The 15,898-nt window shown below is 43.9% G+C and overlaps 1 protein-coding gene and 1 long non-coding RNA gene across 7 annotated transcripts in view; one reads left to right on the forward strand and one right to left on the reverse strand.

Moving 5' to 3' along the window:
• LOC138919354 (uncharacterized) overlaps positions 1 to 15,898 on the forward strand; it is a 68,670-nt gene that overhangs the window by 13,159 nt on the left and 39,613 nt on the right. For 2 of the 3 annotated variants that reach the window (XR_011429505.1, XR_011429507.1), the window contains exon 2: positions 15,306 to 15,491. This is a non-coding gene — a long non-coding RNA (uncharacterized lncRNA). Of the gene's footprint in view, positions 1 to 6,030; positions 6,154 to 15,305; positions 15,492 to 15,898 lie in introns of those variants that run through there. The other variant, XR_011429506.1, reaches the window with a different exon arrangement.
• ADTRP (androgen dependent TFPI regulating protein) overlaps positions 9,516 to 15,898 on the reverse strand; it is a 64,171-nt gene continuing 57,788 nt past the window's right edge. For all 4 annotated transcript variants that reach the window (XM_023624463.2, XM_023624462.2, XM_023624461.2 and 1 more), the window contains one exon: positions 9,516 to 10,613. In XM_023624463.2, coding sequence (XP_023480231.1) covers positions 10,579 to 10,613 — 35 coding nt within the window. In that variant the 3' untranslated portion in view covers positions 9,516 to 10,578. The remainder of the gene's footprint in view (positions 10,614 to 15,898) is intronic.

Here is a 15,898-nt window from a genome sequence, read left to right on the forward strand (position 1 = left end):
GATGGTCAATCACGCCACTAGAGTGCAGAGCACTGGGATGGCGGGCTCCAGAAGGCAGCCAGGGAAGAAGGCGGTGGCTCTCTCAGGTGATGTTTAAAGCAAGCTGAAACTAATTATATGCCACCAGACCTCAGTTACTGCCATGTCCAAGAAAAATTCAAGGAGAACTCCCACATACCAGTGCTTCCAACTTTGACTGCACATTAGAATGATCTAGAAGTGCTTCTAAGACCCCCAATGTCTAATCCATAGCCCAGACCAATTCAGAATTTCTGGAGGAGAGATCTGGGCACAGGTATTTTTCTAAACTGCCCAGGTGACTCCAAATATGCAGGGAAGGCTGAACAGCTCTGCTGTGTCCCCTCCAGCCGCGCTTTGGAATTCCTTCCCCACCTCCTCACCATGAGGCTCCCCTCAATGTCCATTTAACTCATTTTCATGGCCAGTCGAGCTGCTAGGGCTCTGGGAAGAGGGTTTTCCACAATAACGCAGTTTCCTTGCGGCCGGCACCATTCCTTCACTGACTTGGAAGGTTTAAAATGAAAATGTTGAACGTTTTGACCTTGAGGAGATAGAAGGAAAGATTAATCTTATAGATGTCATAAAGGAAACAGAAGCAGGATTTGGTAGAAATCACGTGGCATAAAGGAAAGAGGACAGGCATCCAGGCTGACCAGACTGGGCTTGGGCTCCATCCTTCTTGGATAATTCCTCATTTGGAAAATCAATCAACATCACTGAGCCTCAGTTTCTTTTTTTTTTATTCAATAAATTTGACACCTAACATTGTGTAAGTTTAAGGTGTACAGCATGTTGCTTTGATATATTTATACGTTGTGATATAATTGCCAATGCAGCAATATTTATCACATGACATAATTATAGTACAATATTATTGTTATATTCATTATACCATGCATTAGATCTCTATGGGTTACTACCCTTAAACATCATCATTCTTATCACACCCCTAATCCTCCTAGTAACCATCATTTTACTCTCTGTTTTTCACAAGTTTAACTTTTTTAGATTCCACATATGTGATGTCATACGGCACTTGTCTTTCTCCATCTGACTAATCTCGCTTAATATAATTTGCTCAAGGTCCATCCATGTTGTTGCAAATGGGAGGCTATTCTCCTTTCTTGTGACTGAGTAATATTCCATTGTGTATAAGTACCACATCTTTTTTTATCCATTCATCCATTGATGGGCATTTGTGTCATTTCCATATCCTGGCTGTTGTGAATAATGCTGTAACAAACACAGAGTGCACATATCTTGTCAAAATTCTATTTTCATTTCCTTTGGGTATATACCCAGACCTGGAATTGCTGGATCATATGGTAAATCTATTTTAATTTTTTGAGGAAGCTTCAAATTGTTTTCTATAGCGTTTAGACCAATTTAGTCCTACCAACAACGTAGAAGTGTGCCCATGTCCACAGATTCATCAAAATTGGTTACGTCTCGTCTTCTCGATAATAGCCATTCTAACAAATGTGAGGTGATATCCACTGTGATTTTGATTTTGATTTCCATGATGATTAGTGATGTTGAGCACCTTTTCATGTGTCTGTTGGCCATTTTGATGTCTTGAGCCTCAGTTTCTTTATCCTTAGCATTGGGATAGTAATGTCTCCTTTTTAGAGCTATGGGGAGGACTAGAGATAACGAATAGCAAACAGCCATTCCATAGTGGGCGCTCAATAGATGGTACAAATTTTTATTGGTGACTGCTTGAATTAAGACAGACAAGTGAGAAGAATTAAAAGCTAAAATTTGATATGCAATGATCTTTGACGCTCAGTCCCCTCATTTGCAAAACAGGGATGATGTGCTGGGTTGAATAGCATCTCCCCAATACTAATATCCACCTGGAACCTCAGAATGTGACCTTATTTGGAAATAGGGTCTTTGCAGAAGGGATTAAGGATTTTGAAATGAAATCATCCTGGACTTAGGGTGGGCCCTAAAACCAAGAGAAATGAGAGAAAAACGTGGACACAGATTCCAGATTCCCTCTAAGGTAAGAGAAACACACAGTAGAATGCTGTATGAGGATGGAAGCAGAGATTGGAGTGATCCTGCCATGAGCCAAGGATCATGAGGAGCCATCCGAATGAAGGATTTTTCCCTAGTGCCTTCGGAGAGAGCATGGTGCTGCTGACACCTTGATTGCAGACTGCTAGCCTCCAGCACTGTGAGAGGAGAAACTTCTGCAGTTTTTAAGATGTCTAATTTGTGTCCTTTGTTATGGTAGCTCTAGGAAACCAAGAAAGGTAACAATAGCTATACTACTTATATGTTGTTGCAACTATAAATGAATTTATATTATAAATATAGTTAAATTCAGTAATGGTAAAGTTGTTTTTTTTTTTTTAAGATTTTTATTTTTCCTTTTTCTCCCCAAAGCCCTCTGGTACATAGTTGTATATTTTAGTTGTGGGTCCTTCCAATTGTGGCATGTGGGATGCCGCCCCAGCGTGGCCTGATGAGCGGCGCCATGTCTGCGCCCAGGACTCAAATTGGTGAAACCCCTGGGTGCTGAAGCAGAGCGCGAACCCGACCACTTGGCCACGGGGCTGGCCCGGTAATGGTAAAGTTTTAAGCTAAATGCTAATTGGGATATTTAGATACTGGGTAAACAGCTTAGTCTGATGATATTCTGTGTGAGGAGCCAAGGCCACTGGCACTTGGAGGGTCTTTTAAGGGTGACTGGGTGAAGGATGAAGCAAACTGACAAGTGTTGAGGGTAGGAGGGGGCAAGGTGAGAGGTAGTGAGGCGATTAGTCAAATCAAAGAGCTGTCTGCCCTGGGCACCTCCACCCACCAATCAGGGAAAAAGGCTGGCTTCTCTGTGACCTCAGGAACACAAGCATGATCCCTTGGAACACACATAAACACACTCATGCCCAAATCGCTTGGAGCTTTGCTGGCTCTTATTCTTGGAGACTCTCTCAGAGTTGTAATTTCATTCTCTTCCCTGATAAGCAACCACAGAACCAAGATTAATGTGCATGTGGCATTTTGGTTGAACTCACTAGAATGCACAGGAAAGTTTCCCTTTATCATTGTTAATACAGTCATGCAAGTAATCCCTGTATTACATGTCCAGGGTCTAAGACGGCTCCCAGAGGAGCCCAAGAGAAGTTCATCTGTGAGTTAGAAGGACGTTCCACAACTGGCCTTTTCTTTCCCTTGTTTTGAGGTTTACACAGAAATCCACATTGCTAAGCAGGATCAGGACTAGCACTGAATTGGCTGCAGGCAGGTCTCTTGGCCTCCTCCTCCTCCTTTGGCGATATGTGAGGGCGCCAACAGGTCACGATGGCAGGAAGAGCCTAGCAGAGGAAGACACCGGCAATCTATTTTATAACGAAAAGAATTTCATTTAACCACATGACTTTAGAATTGGCCAAGTTGAGTTACTGCATGCACATAAAATGACAACGTGAGTGCCTTGTAGAATGTAGTTAGAAAAATTTTCAAGTGGAATAAAACATGCCTAGATTGAGAGTTTTCAGAATCGCGTACCAGATTCCTGGCAAGGTAAAATTCATACAGTATTTGTTTTCCTAACGCTACGTCATTTAACTTCATAATTCGGATCTTAATAAAATTAAGTGTTGAGTGAAAACAAATCCCTGAAGTGTAACCAAATATATCTGCTCCGGCCAGACTTAAGCCTCAGCGGAAGGTTTTGTAAGCTCTCGTAGTGGAAGCATTTTTTCTCTTCTTCCTGTCAGCTTCTCAGAGGAGCAGAGTCTAGCAAAGCAGCTGCTAAGAAAGCGGGCTGGAAAAACAAGGCTTGGTTCTGTGTTCCCAAAGGTGCTGCAGGACGAAAGGATCCAAAGCCCTAACCCTAGTGCAGATGGCCCAGGCAATGACCGCCGTGTCCATGCCCTCAGGCCACAGCCTGCACATGCCAGGACCATACACACAGTAGGCCCCCTATAATTACTTGCCAATGAACCAATGAATCCTAAAGTACAGTGGAGTGCAGTGTTTTTCAACTTATTGGTTGCAATCCTATTGTTGGATTAAGAAATCAATTTAGGGCCGGGCTCTATGGCCAAGTGATTAAAGTTCTGTGGGTTCAGCTTCGGCAGCTTGGTTCACGGGTTCAGATCCCAGGCGTGGACTTACTCCACTCACCAGCCACGCTGTGAGGTGTCCCACATACGAAAAAATAGAGGAGGATTGACACAGATGTTAGCTCAGGTCTAATCTTCTCCAAGCAAAAAAAGAGGAGGGTTGGCAGGGGATGTTAGCTCAGGGTTAAGGAAGGGAATCTTCCTTAAGCAAAACAAAACAAAAAGAATAAATCAATTTAATGGTCACAATATATTTCAAATAATAGGATATAAAATAAAGTGATCTATCACATATATTAAAAGTGTATGTGCGTGTGTGTGTGTGTTTCTACCGGGTCATGATGTAAAATGTGTTTCTGAAGGTATCTATCAGGAAATATTAAAAGCCATTGGTGGAGTGGAAACTATTGGGGCATTTGGGTTGAATAGATCTAGGTTTGATTTCCAATACCACCATAGACACTGAGCAGGTTACTTAAATTTGTCTGAGTCAAATACGTATTTAAAGTCAATTGTATATTATGTACTGGGCTGTGTGAGGAAGATACAGTAGTGAATAACAAATATTCCTTGCTCTCAAAGGAAGCACACAGTATGCCCTTAATAAGTGTCAGTCTCTCTTCAGCACTTTAGGATCCCTGGGACTGGTTGATGTGGGTAAGAAGGAATCATGGGGAAGTTCAACCCTCACTGAAACTCTTCAGGAGCCAATGGAATCCAAATTTTTTTCTTTGCTTTGTCTCGTCCCTTTTTAAGAATGGTGACAACCCCAAACTAGCTTCTCTCCCTAGCCGTAAAGCAAGTTTAAATTCCTGTAGTGCCAGCCAGACAATCAAGATTGGAATCATAAAGAGTGTCATGTCACAGCTATGCCTCCTCTCTCCACTCTTCCAAAGACGTGCAGAAACTTGTCAGCCAAGAATCAGCAGCCAAGATCACTGCCTAGCTCTTTTTGGGGGTATGCTAACCATACATTAGCTCTCTCAGGGATGGGTGGAGAGCCAAGACACATACCCAGCCATCTCTTAGCAATTCACATGGTAAAACATTGTGAACTAGGCAAGGTTTGTCCTCAGAGTCTCCGGCTGACTCTTTCTCTATCTGTTCCTTTTCTCATAATATCCTCATCTACACTCTGCCAAGCATGCCTCCTCCCATATTAAAACTTGCCTTCCAATCATCAACTGTCCTTCACTGATAAGTGAACACGAATCAGTGTAACAGGTCACCTCATAAGTATTTACACGTTAAATTTGTCTCTCCATGTAAAATGGAAGGCTTTATCCCAGCTGAAGGATGTTTTTGAACACCAGCAAGATATTTGGGGTGTCCATAAGAGCAGAGACCCTTTCCAAGGTCACTGAAGAATCACACCATGGGAGTGGCTGAAGAAGTCTTGGTTATGATGAAGTCAGAGTCAGACTAGATCAGGCCTTAATTATAGCATACAATATCTGTAAGGAAGGGGTAAGCAGCCCCTAAAGGAAAATAAATTCTGACGTAAACAATATTTGTCGTCAGTGCTCTCACCTCTCCCACTTCTCTTCGAAAGATCAGATCTCCCTGATTTGGAGCCTAGCACCTCATAAGCCCTCCTTGGGGTAACCAGGGCCACCCAATTATTTTTAAAGATTGGCCCTGAGCTAACATCTGTTGCCAAACTTTTGTTTTCTTCTTCCCAAAGCCCCCCAGTACGTGGTTGTATTTTCTAGTTGTAGGTGCTTCTAGTTCTGCTATGTGGGACGCCGCCTCATCATGGCCTGATGAGTGGTGCTAGGTCTGCACCCACGATCTGAACCGGCAATGCCCTGGGCCACCGAAGCAGAGAGTAAGAACTTAACCACTTGGCCACGGGACCGGTCCCTCCTTTTCCTTTCCGTGAACCATTCTATCAATGTGCTTTCCACTGCCAGGTCACATGAAACTATCATTTGATCATTATTGTTGACAGGATTCTGAGATTTGACATGAAGAGTGTATCTTAAATGAAACAGTAAGCTATTTGGTGATGAAGCCTATACGATTAAGAAGCTGTAAGTAATCCTCAAGTCAGTCTGTAAGTATTCTCAGTACTTGCTAATGGTTGGAATTGGGCCTTCATGGGGATACAGACGATAGACATGGCCTCTGGCCTCAGGGAGTTTGTAATCAAGCAGGATAGGATGGGGTACCTTAGATGCCAAGCACTTGCATCCACCGCTTTAAATAATGTTATTTAATCATGGTAGGTACTATCATAGGACTTTAAGGAACCAAGGCTCAGAAAAGTAAGCAATTTTCCCAGGGTTCAATGTAAGTAGTGAGTAGTGGAGTCAGAATCTGAATTCAGATCTGGTCTTGCTCTGAAGCTTATGTTCTTTCCAGCATTCCAGACTGTTATGGAAACAGAAGGCAAGAAAATAGACGCAGAAGAGAGCGGTGGAATGCTGGGTGGGACTGACATGGCAGGCTATGGGAGTGTAGAAATGGGAACAAGCCCAGTGCCCTGGAGGGGTAAGAGGAAACTATTTAGGAGATCTGGGAAGTGGCACTCCAGTAAGGTCAGACGCCACGGAGGACAACTTATTTATTCGATAGTAGCTGGAACAAGAGAGGTCTTTCTAGGTAGAGTGACCAGGTTAAGGAAAGGCTTGGGAATAGGAATAAAAAAGTGCCGGAGAACAAAAGGGGGAGACTTGATTAAGGGAGTGAAAATTATTGCTTGTGGGCCACCTTCTCTTTTACCTCATGTTGCTTCAGCTGAGGGAAGGAGAGCCAACACAGGAGAGGGTGTCCCTCTAAGGGACAGGAGCTCAGCAAACCCGGCCTTCCCCACAGTCTTACCTGAAGCCGCTGCCTCAGAGGAGGATGTTCAAGGTCCCAAGGCGAGGGCCCTTTTCTCAGAAGTCCCTGATGACGCAGGTTGCCAGCTTCCAGGGAGGAAGAGCGAGGGAGCCAGGTGGTTCTCCCTTCCCTTTTTGGAATCCTGGCCAGTTTCAATTTACATAACACAGCTTAATCCACAGAAACAGGAGGTGGGAGGCAGGTTCTTTCTCTTTTTCTCCTCTCCAAGACACAGAAACCTTTATTTTCTCCCTATACCACAAACCGGTGCTGTTAAATAATATTGGATAATTGCACCTGTCGTCCTCCCCATATTGTGCTGAGGAAAAATAATTGCTGGTTTTCTGCTTTGCAGTTTAGCTGTGACTCCGTCATTTGACTCAGAGCATGTCATTTTCTCCCATTTTAGACTGTGTACAGTCAAACTGTGTAAAAGGACTCACAGATAGCGGCCCTGCGTGTGTGAGTGGGCGCGGGCCTCATTCAGCAATGATTTCTAATTTATACAGCATTGAAAATCCACAGCTATAAATAAACAGTTCTGACTGGCTTTGCCGCCTACTCAAATGCTTTATTTAAAAAAAAAAAAAGGAACCACCAACTGCATGAGGAAGGAAAACAATGTCTGGATGTGGACCCTGGTTTCTGACACCTGGGCCTGGGAGGAGGGATGCCCAGATTGGGATGGGTTCAGTGCTCAGCCAGGTGGCCTTCTGGGGGGCTTGGCTTCATCACTCCCCCCTCAGCCCCCTCACGCTCCCCACGTGCAGGCACAACGTGTTTGGGGATTACAGTATGTGAAACGGACTTCCTGTTATGACAAGTATTGCAAGTGAGTAGGTGCAGAGAAGCTGAAAATAGCTTGAGAAATGTATGACTCTTTGGGGGGAGAGGATGGGGCTGATGTATTGTTCAGGCAAACAAGTTAAGTCTTCTCCCCAAATTCTAAGTTGGTGTTACATGTGCGCTAGCACCTCTAGAACATGAGCACGGGTATGGACCAGTCCGTGAGGCAGTGGTGTCACTCCTCCCCCTGCCTGTATGGGGAGAGTTTCTGCCAAGTTGGGGTCCCCTGACCACCTTCTTCTGTCCAGCCTCGCAGATGTACATAGATTTTTGCTTTTTTTAAAAATAAAGGCTTGCAGGTAGTCAATTACTGCTTTGCTCTATAATAAAGAGGAAGGAAGGTGGGCTTGTAAATCGACCACCCGCGTGACCTTGGACCAGTCATTTCCCTCCTTTGACCCCAGCAGTGTGCTGGAGCCAGCTGGTACAGGCTCGCAGGGACCAAGTGGTTGAGCAGAGCTCTGCCCAACCCTGCATTCATCGGCATGTTGGTCGCTTGAAGAAAGCCATGTTGGAGCATTTACACCATGGAAATGGGCAAACGCTGTAAATCAGGGCCTTAATATTGTCTTTTTTTCCAGAGAGTTGGTTTTAAAATATTTACCAGCACGTCAATAGCAGAAACTCGGTTTGCTCATTTTTCAAATGAGGACATAATACATTTTCTACTTCCAAGATTTTTGTGAGGATAAAGTGAGATCATGGAGGTGAGCGTGGTTGTAAATTACATGACGCTATACAAATATTATCGCTGGTTTTCTCATCACTTGGTTTGTATTGTTTTATAACTATTAAGGGCCTAACCCAGCCTTATGTAGACACAAGTACCATATACCTTTTAATGAATGTTTATCAGTGTTTATTACAGGTGTTTTGCTGCTTCTCCTTTCTTAAGCTTCAGCCACACCAAGGAAGTGCGTGTGTGCGCAATGAGAAGTGGTTCTGAGGGATTTCTGGTGTTGGAATAGGTATCGCACCGTGGCCAGTCATGCAGCATCAAGGTTTAATTTGGTCCCAGGGACAGTGAAGCCACAAATAGAAATCTGCAGGCTCATCCCAGCCAAGAGCTTACTATGACCCTCGGAAGTATGCAGCCCAAGTCATCTTTGGGGTGTGGAAAATTTGGGTGACCCCCTGTGGGCTTCATATTTGGGGAATTTCCACTGTGACACCTGCTCCTGGGCTCCCTCTAAGACCAGGTGCTCAGAGCAGTCAAGAAGCAGCAGGTATAGGACAGAAGTGGTGTTCCCAGCTCAACCCACACAAACTTAGGCTCATATTTATATAACAGCACAAAAGGGGCAGAGAAGGAGCAAGTTTCTTGGTGTTTGTCCTAGTCCTCCCTTGGACCACCTGTCCTGTTGGGATATTCTGCCCTCCTCTCTAATACTTTGAGATTGCTCTTGATGTCCATTTTACCAAAATTTCCCCTGTATAAAGCTAGGTTGGGAAGCCCAAGTACAATGTACTCCAGTGCCCACATCCCAGCCCACACAGGCCTGGTGACACACCCATAGACTTGAACATGTTTACCCACCACTAGACATTTGTCATTTGTGTTCTTTACAAAATGTGCCTGTAAATAAAGACCTGGAAAAGTCCACTAGAAAAATCAAAGCAGGGTTCACGAATGTGCTTACTAATCACCTGACAGTCAGCTTTGCTAAGCCAGAAACTGGCCCAGCAAAGTACTTCGTACCAAGGCAATCGCAGCAGTACTCGCAACCACATCACTTCCCATCCAGATGATTCCCCAAGAAAAATGTATAATATTTATTTCACGAATCAATCAATATTTAATAGAAAAGATTTTGACAATGGCACTGTGTTCAATGTTCATACCTGCCCCAAATGCTTGCTCACAAGAAGGATAGATGTCCCAATCTTTTTTTTTTTTTAAAGATTTGCACCTGCTCTAACATCTGTTACCAATCTTTTTCTTTTTTTCTTCTTTTTCTTCTCCCCAAAGTTCCCCAGTGCATAGTTGTATATTCTAGTTGTGAGTGCCTCTGGTTGTGCTATGTGGGACGCTGCCTCAGAGTGGCCTGACGAGCGGTGCCATGTCTGTGCCCAGGAACTGAACCAGAGAAACCCTGGGCCGCCGAAGCGGAGTGTATGAATTTAACCACTCGGCCATGGGGTGGCCCCCCAATATTTTTTATAATTCATTTTCTCATTGCCCCAAATAATTTGCTATCATACCAGGTAGACAGGAAACTTAGTAGCAGCCATCTCCCTACATTTCTATCTAGATCAAGGAAAAAAGAAGAGATGAGCAATCCATGAAAATAACTAGTCTACAAAAATGATTGTTTTTAGGAAAGTTGGGATTATTAAAAAATGGCACAGGACTGGGAGTTAGAAGGTCTGGGAGATAAAAGCTGTGGTCTCGGTTCTGACTAACTCTTTGGCCTCATGTGGGTGACTTCTCACCAGGTCCTCAGCATCCTCATCAGTAAAGGGAAGAGTTTGGACAATCCTGAGTCACCCTCTCTCTCTAAACATTCTCTAACACCCAGTTCATGAGTTTCTTGGCCTTTGGCCAGATTTTGACCACAGATCGTCCTCCAAAGAGGTCAGACAAAGGTTACAAATTCTGAGACAGCAGGAGTTGTTTTTGGCATGTCCAGTAAACCCTTCAAAACACCAAGAGTCCTCAAATTAAGCTACCTTCATAACCCTCTTATTAAATTTAAATATCATCCCTGGTCCTTACTTTCCTATGTTGCTCCACCACCTCCCTCAACCAGGAAAAAAAAAAAAGAAAAAAACTCTGTTTTCTTCTCCTTAGTTCTTGGAAAACGGCATGTAATTACTTTATCTTCTTCCTAGGCAGCATCATGTCACCTGTACAATCAAGAACAGAGAGAGAGAGAGCTCAGATGCCAGGGGTTCCCTAATGGGTATTCTTGCCAAATGCTATCAATCCTATTTTGAAAATTTGTTTTCAACTCAGCCTCTTCTTTTCCATTCTGGAAGTTAGAGCCCAGTTAGTTCTGACTCAGTATCACCACAGCAATCTCATGCTCCTAATTCCATGCTTTACCCTTCAAACCTGCCCTCTCCATCAATTATATCCTTGACAGTAAAGATTAAATATCTTCTATTAATTTTATTTTGCCGGAACTCCCATTCTCAGAGGCTTTAGTGACTGAGGACTTGAAGTCCTACTTGTGGCCCCATCATGACACTGATTTTCTGGGACAGCCAGCTCCTAATCACACAGCCCTCATGGCCATCCTTGTATTCATGTCTCACTATTTTTAAGGACAGTCCCCTCCCTTCTTCTTCTGCTCCTCGTCAATCCAGACTACCCCCAGACACTCCAGTGAAGCCTTACAATTTATCCAGCTTTAGAGGCTTCACGTTCTTTTCATTTATGCTTCTACTTATTTTTCACTTTGATGTGAATTCTTTCCTCCCTAGTTGGGTCTTCTCTACACTAAATCTACACAGTACCTTCTCTTTTCTGAAGTATACATTTTGGGTCTTTAATGAATCATTTTTCAGCTAAATAACACTTTAATTCCCTGACGTCCAAGAGCTTGGTTACTACAAACTTTTCAAATTTGCTTCCCCTGTAGTCACTCGGAGGGCTCCTAAAACTTCTTTATCCATCCTCTTTACCAAACCTGAGAACGTCCAGTCTAACTGTAATCATGACCTCACTCCTTCAACCCCGGGTGCCAAAGATTGGAGACTCCTCCATTCAAGAAGAGAAGCAGTGGAAGCAGAAGCAGAAGCGGTGGTGGGAACTTCTTTTAGCAGAAGAGAGCAGGTGGCTCCTTCCACTGGATCAGAGTCTGTCACATCGAATCATAAGCAGCTAGATGGAGTATTAAGAAATTCCCACATACCTGCAGATATGCTAGAGAAGGCACCCTCCCCAGATGTGTCTCTGTGTGGAGCTCCAATAGTCATTTCATAATGTAGAGACTTACATGGTGTCAATATCACAGAAATCATATTTTTCTTTCTGTTTCTAGCAGGTGAAGGTAGGTCCTAAATCCTGAATTCTCATGGGGCTGAGCAGTCTCTAGGCTTCTCTGAGTCTGCAGAATTTATCTCTGACCATGTTTCCATAGTGCGCGGCTGGAGATAGAGAACTGTTGACTTCGTAATAGATCATATTATCTGACCCAAGCAAAAGTTACAAAACAGATTTTAAACTCTGAATGGGAAATGATGTTGTGTGTTATTACTCTTTTCTTCACTGAAGGAAGTTTTTCCCAGTGGAACACTTCCAAGTTGGTAGTTAGGAAATGGTCCTCCCCTGACTTATCTTAGTTCTTTCTTTATCCTCTGTTAGATAGTACCAAGGAGTAGAGATATTTAGGCCAAACATTTAATATTCGTCTTGTGCATCATCCAAACGTTTTCTACTGGCATGGGAAAGGAATCATTCTTTTAATCAACATCACTATGGATACCATATGCAATTCTATACCTTGTTATTCCGGGAGTCAGAACACAGGATAAGTAAAAACATACTTTTCACGAAGATTTACACCTATATATCTACAACCACAAAAGTGATTGCTAGACTTTGAATTGAAAATTTGAAGAACATGTGCCTAGTTTTAGCAGGCTGGCTTGGAAATGGGTGAGAAGGCAGATGGTTGGGGGGATATGAGGTGTTAGAGGAATGAGATGTGAACATTGATGAGCACAAGTCGCAGCGCAGACGTAGCAGGAGGGAGATGGAGCTGAGGGCTGGCTGGAGAAGCTCTTGTGGGGAAAGAGGCTGAGTGAGAGGGAGAAGTAATAATCCAGAGAGGACTCTCTCCGAGCTTAGGGAGACGAAGCTAGGACAAGAAAGACAAAAAGGAGATATATTTTTGTTATTGACTAAATGCTGCCCCAGTGGGACCAGGCTTTAGAAATACACATGGAGTCATCTCATGATATTCTTTTGTTACAAAATGATCAGGGACAACATGCAAGACAGACAGACCTTATATATGTTATATACTAGGTTGTATATGATTTACATGTTATAAATTATAACAAATTTCTTTGTGGATAAAACCAAGGAGGTAGGCTAAGCAGCTTTCAACAATAAAATCTCCTTAAAAAAAATCTGGTCCACAGCATAGAGTATTAAAGGAAGGTTTTGATGTCATTCTGTCTAAGGCACCATCATAAGGTCACTTGGCCAGACTGGAATTTTCAGCTTATAAACTATCCTTAGGAGGAAAAGGATTTATGGTCTCAGGCCCTGACAAAAGGTTGCCTGAACCCCAATACGCATCCCTCAGGAATGTAAGGACAGGGGTAATGGGCCACAGGTAAGCTGACTACCTCTCTGGCCACACCTACATATAAGAGGCCCTCCATTTTGGCCTGGAGGCACTGAGCCTTTTTCTGTGCCTGATCTATCTTGTGGGTTGGGTTTCTCTCCCTGGTGGACTTGTGTCCTGGTGTCAGCATCCTTGTGTCTTATGAAAAAAAGGAAATATTAAGTACTTAAGTGGCAGCTTTTTTTAAGGAGCCTATATTGGAACCCCCTGACAGCCCCATTCTTCCTATCAGGGTGGAAAGAATCTGGGGTATCCCTAGATGCTCAGACATGGTAAGCCTAGCTTTCAATGATCTGCCAGAGCCTGCCTCCCCCATCTGCTTCCATCATTGTTTGAAATCAATGTTCCACTAATTCTGCCCACAAAATAGAAATGGAATCTTTCTTGGTGGGTATCTGGTGCAAAGAACTGACTCACTGCTTGTCCAACAACCTGTTCCATGACACACAAAAGCTAGCACAGGACGGGGAGTGAGACAGTGACAAGTCAGGTGGGGTGGCCCTCCGAATCTCTGCAGAGCTTTGGAGCCACAGCATCTTCTTGAAGGCCAGCAGGACCTTCCTGAAAGCCTGTCAGCAGCGGTCTCCTTAGTACACAGGGCCAGCTCCCTGCATCTATGTGCCCCTGGAAAATGTCACACACTTTCCAAGTTTACATTTGATTCCTGGGATCACTCCTTATTACTGTCCTTCTCACTCAGCTCTTCATTTTTACCCACTGACGTGACACATGAGGAGGCAGAAAGTGGGTAGACATTCAGCAATCAGTGGCCATCACTACCAACATCTTTCTTAGCCCAGCAGCTGACTTAGGAGAACACCGCATTGGATAAGGATGCCTGTAGACATAATTATCCAAACTGGGAGGAGCCCAGGGTCCTATGGTATCCGGGGCCTTGTCCTCAGCTCGGCAGCATCAGTCTCTCTGGGGCACAGGTTAGAAGGGCCAAATTCCAAGATGTACTCCAGATCTGCTGAATGAGAATCTACATTTTAACAAGCTCCTCACTTTAACGAGATCTGCAGGCACATACCCGTTTAAGAAGCGCTGCTCTGTGACAGCGGCTCTTGACCCCGACTGCAAATTAAAATAACTGGGAAGCTTTAAAAAATATCCATGCTGAGTTCCCATCTCCAGAGATGGATGTAATTGGTCTGGGGTGGACCCAGGAATTAGTATTTTTAAAACCCCCTTATTATATGCAGTCAAGGTTGAGAACTACCGTTAGAGAGATACCTGCATATTAGATGGGTCTTGACTGATAAGTCTTGACCATTCAGTACTTGCCTGGTGACTCTCAACTAGGCCACACTGTGTCTCAGGATTTCAGAAGCAGAGATTTTAATTAATTCTAGCCTCAAGTAGCCTGACCTCCTATTTCACTCTGCTAAATTCTTCAGGAACTGTACCATATCTGTCACCTTGCATTTAGTTAGCTGGTTGTTACTTTTAATCGCCTTCAGCTGGAGAAACTGGTAATTTATGTGTAAAATTGTAGGAGAGGATTGGAATATCCATGTAGGAAAAAAGGTTACTGATTTTTGCTGGGGTGGAATGAGATTAAGAGCAATAGTGACTGACCCTATGTGCTAGGCCCAATGCTTGGCACTTGACACTTCTCAAGTCATTTATGGTCCTCAAGGATCCTAGGCGGGGGGTACTAATATCATCTCCATGATCCACAAGGGAAAACTGGAACACAAAGACATTGAGTGCCTTGCCCAGTGTCACAGGTCTACCAGTGGTAAGACCAGGGTAGGAACCAGGCAGCCTGCACAGACCTTTTCTAACCACTGCCTCTCGCCGCATCACCAAAACACTCTTTTGAATTTCTTCTCTCATCCAAGGAAGCTCAGGCTGTGGAAGCAGGTGAGAAAGGAGGATTCGCCCTGGATTTGGACAGAGTAGACAGCTACTTACGTGTTTCCATAGGTCCAGAACAGAAGGTTTGGAGAGGAACTCAGAGGAAACACACAATAGATAGTTCCAGCCCAGACAATTCTAAACTATATACACCTGGCACAGCAGGCATTGACCAGGACTGTTCCTAGCAAACTGAGATGTGTGGTCTCCGTACTTAAAGGTCATCCTGTCACTGAGGAGTTGAAGTGGATTGACACAGGTTACATGCTTGGTTTGTGGCCTGGTAAGGGACATACCCTAGTTTTCTTGATTCCTATTCTAACCTCTTCCCCCTGTTTTGTCTTGCCTGCCCTAACATACATCTCTTTTTCAACAGCTCTCCAATAAGTGTACCACAGCGTCACCCTCCTACGCTCCTCAAACTCCCTGTCCAATAGTTTAATCTCCAACCATCAGAGTCACTCCTTGACCGCTGTCTCCAGAACCCCTTTGCACAAAGTCCCATTTAATACCTGGAGAGAAGAGACCTTGGATATCCTGTCTGGAGTGATTGATCCATTGGGTAAGCTAATGGAAATGGGGGATTCAAAGATGGATAAGACACACACCTAACCCTTAAAAAACTCAGGATCTAGTGTAAAAACAAATCTCTGGGCCGAGGGAAGGCTTCCTGGAAGAGGTGAGTTGAAATAAATGAGTGAGTGTAAGACAGCCAAAGACCAGGAGACATGAGAGACAGAAGCCCATGGAGGTGAGAAACTTTAATGTGTAGGGAAAATAAGCAGTTTGGTGCTACTGGGGCGTACATTTAGAAGAAGGTGAGCCAGAGCCAAGCCAGAGACTGGCTCACAGACCCTGTGTGTCATTCCAAGGTCTTGGATTTTCCTCTGTAAGCTGAGGGGAGAGTTGAAGTGTTTTAAGCAGAACAGGACACAGGGAAATGTGTTCACATACATAGTGCTGCTTAAT

The sequence above is a fragment of the Equus caballus genome, chromosome 20 (assembly GCF_041296265.1).
Source record: "Equus caballus isolate H_3958 breed thoroughbred chromosome 20, TB-T2T, whole genome shotgun sequence".
Classification (NCBI taxonomy): domain Eukaryota; kingdom Metazoa; phylum Chordata; class Mammalia; order Perissodactyla; family Equidae; genus Equus; species Equus caballus.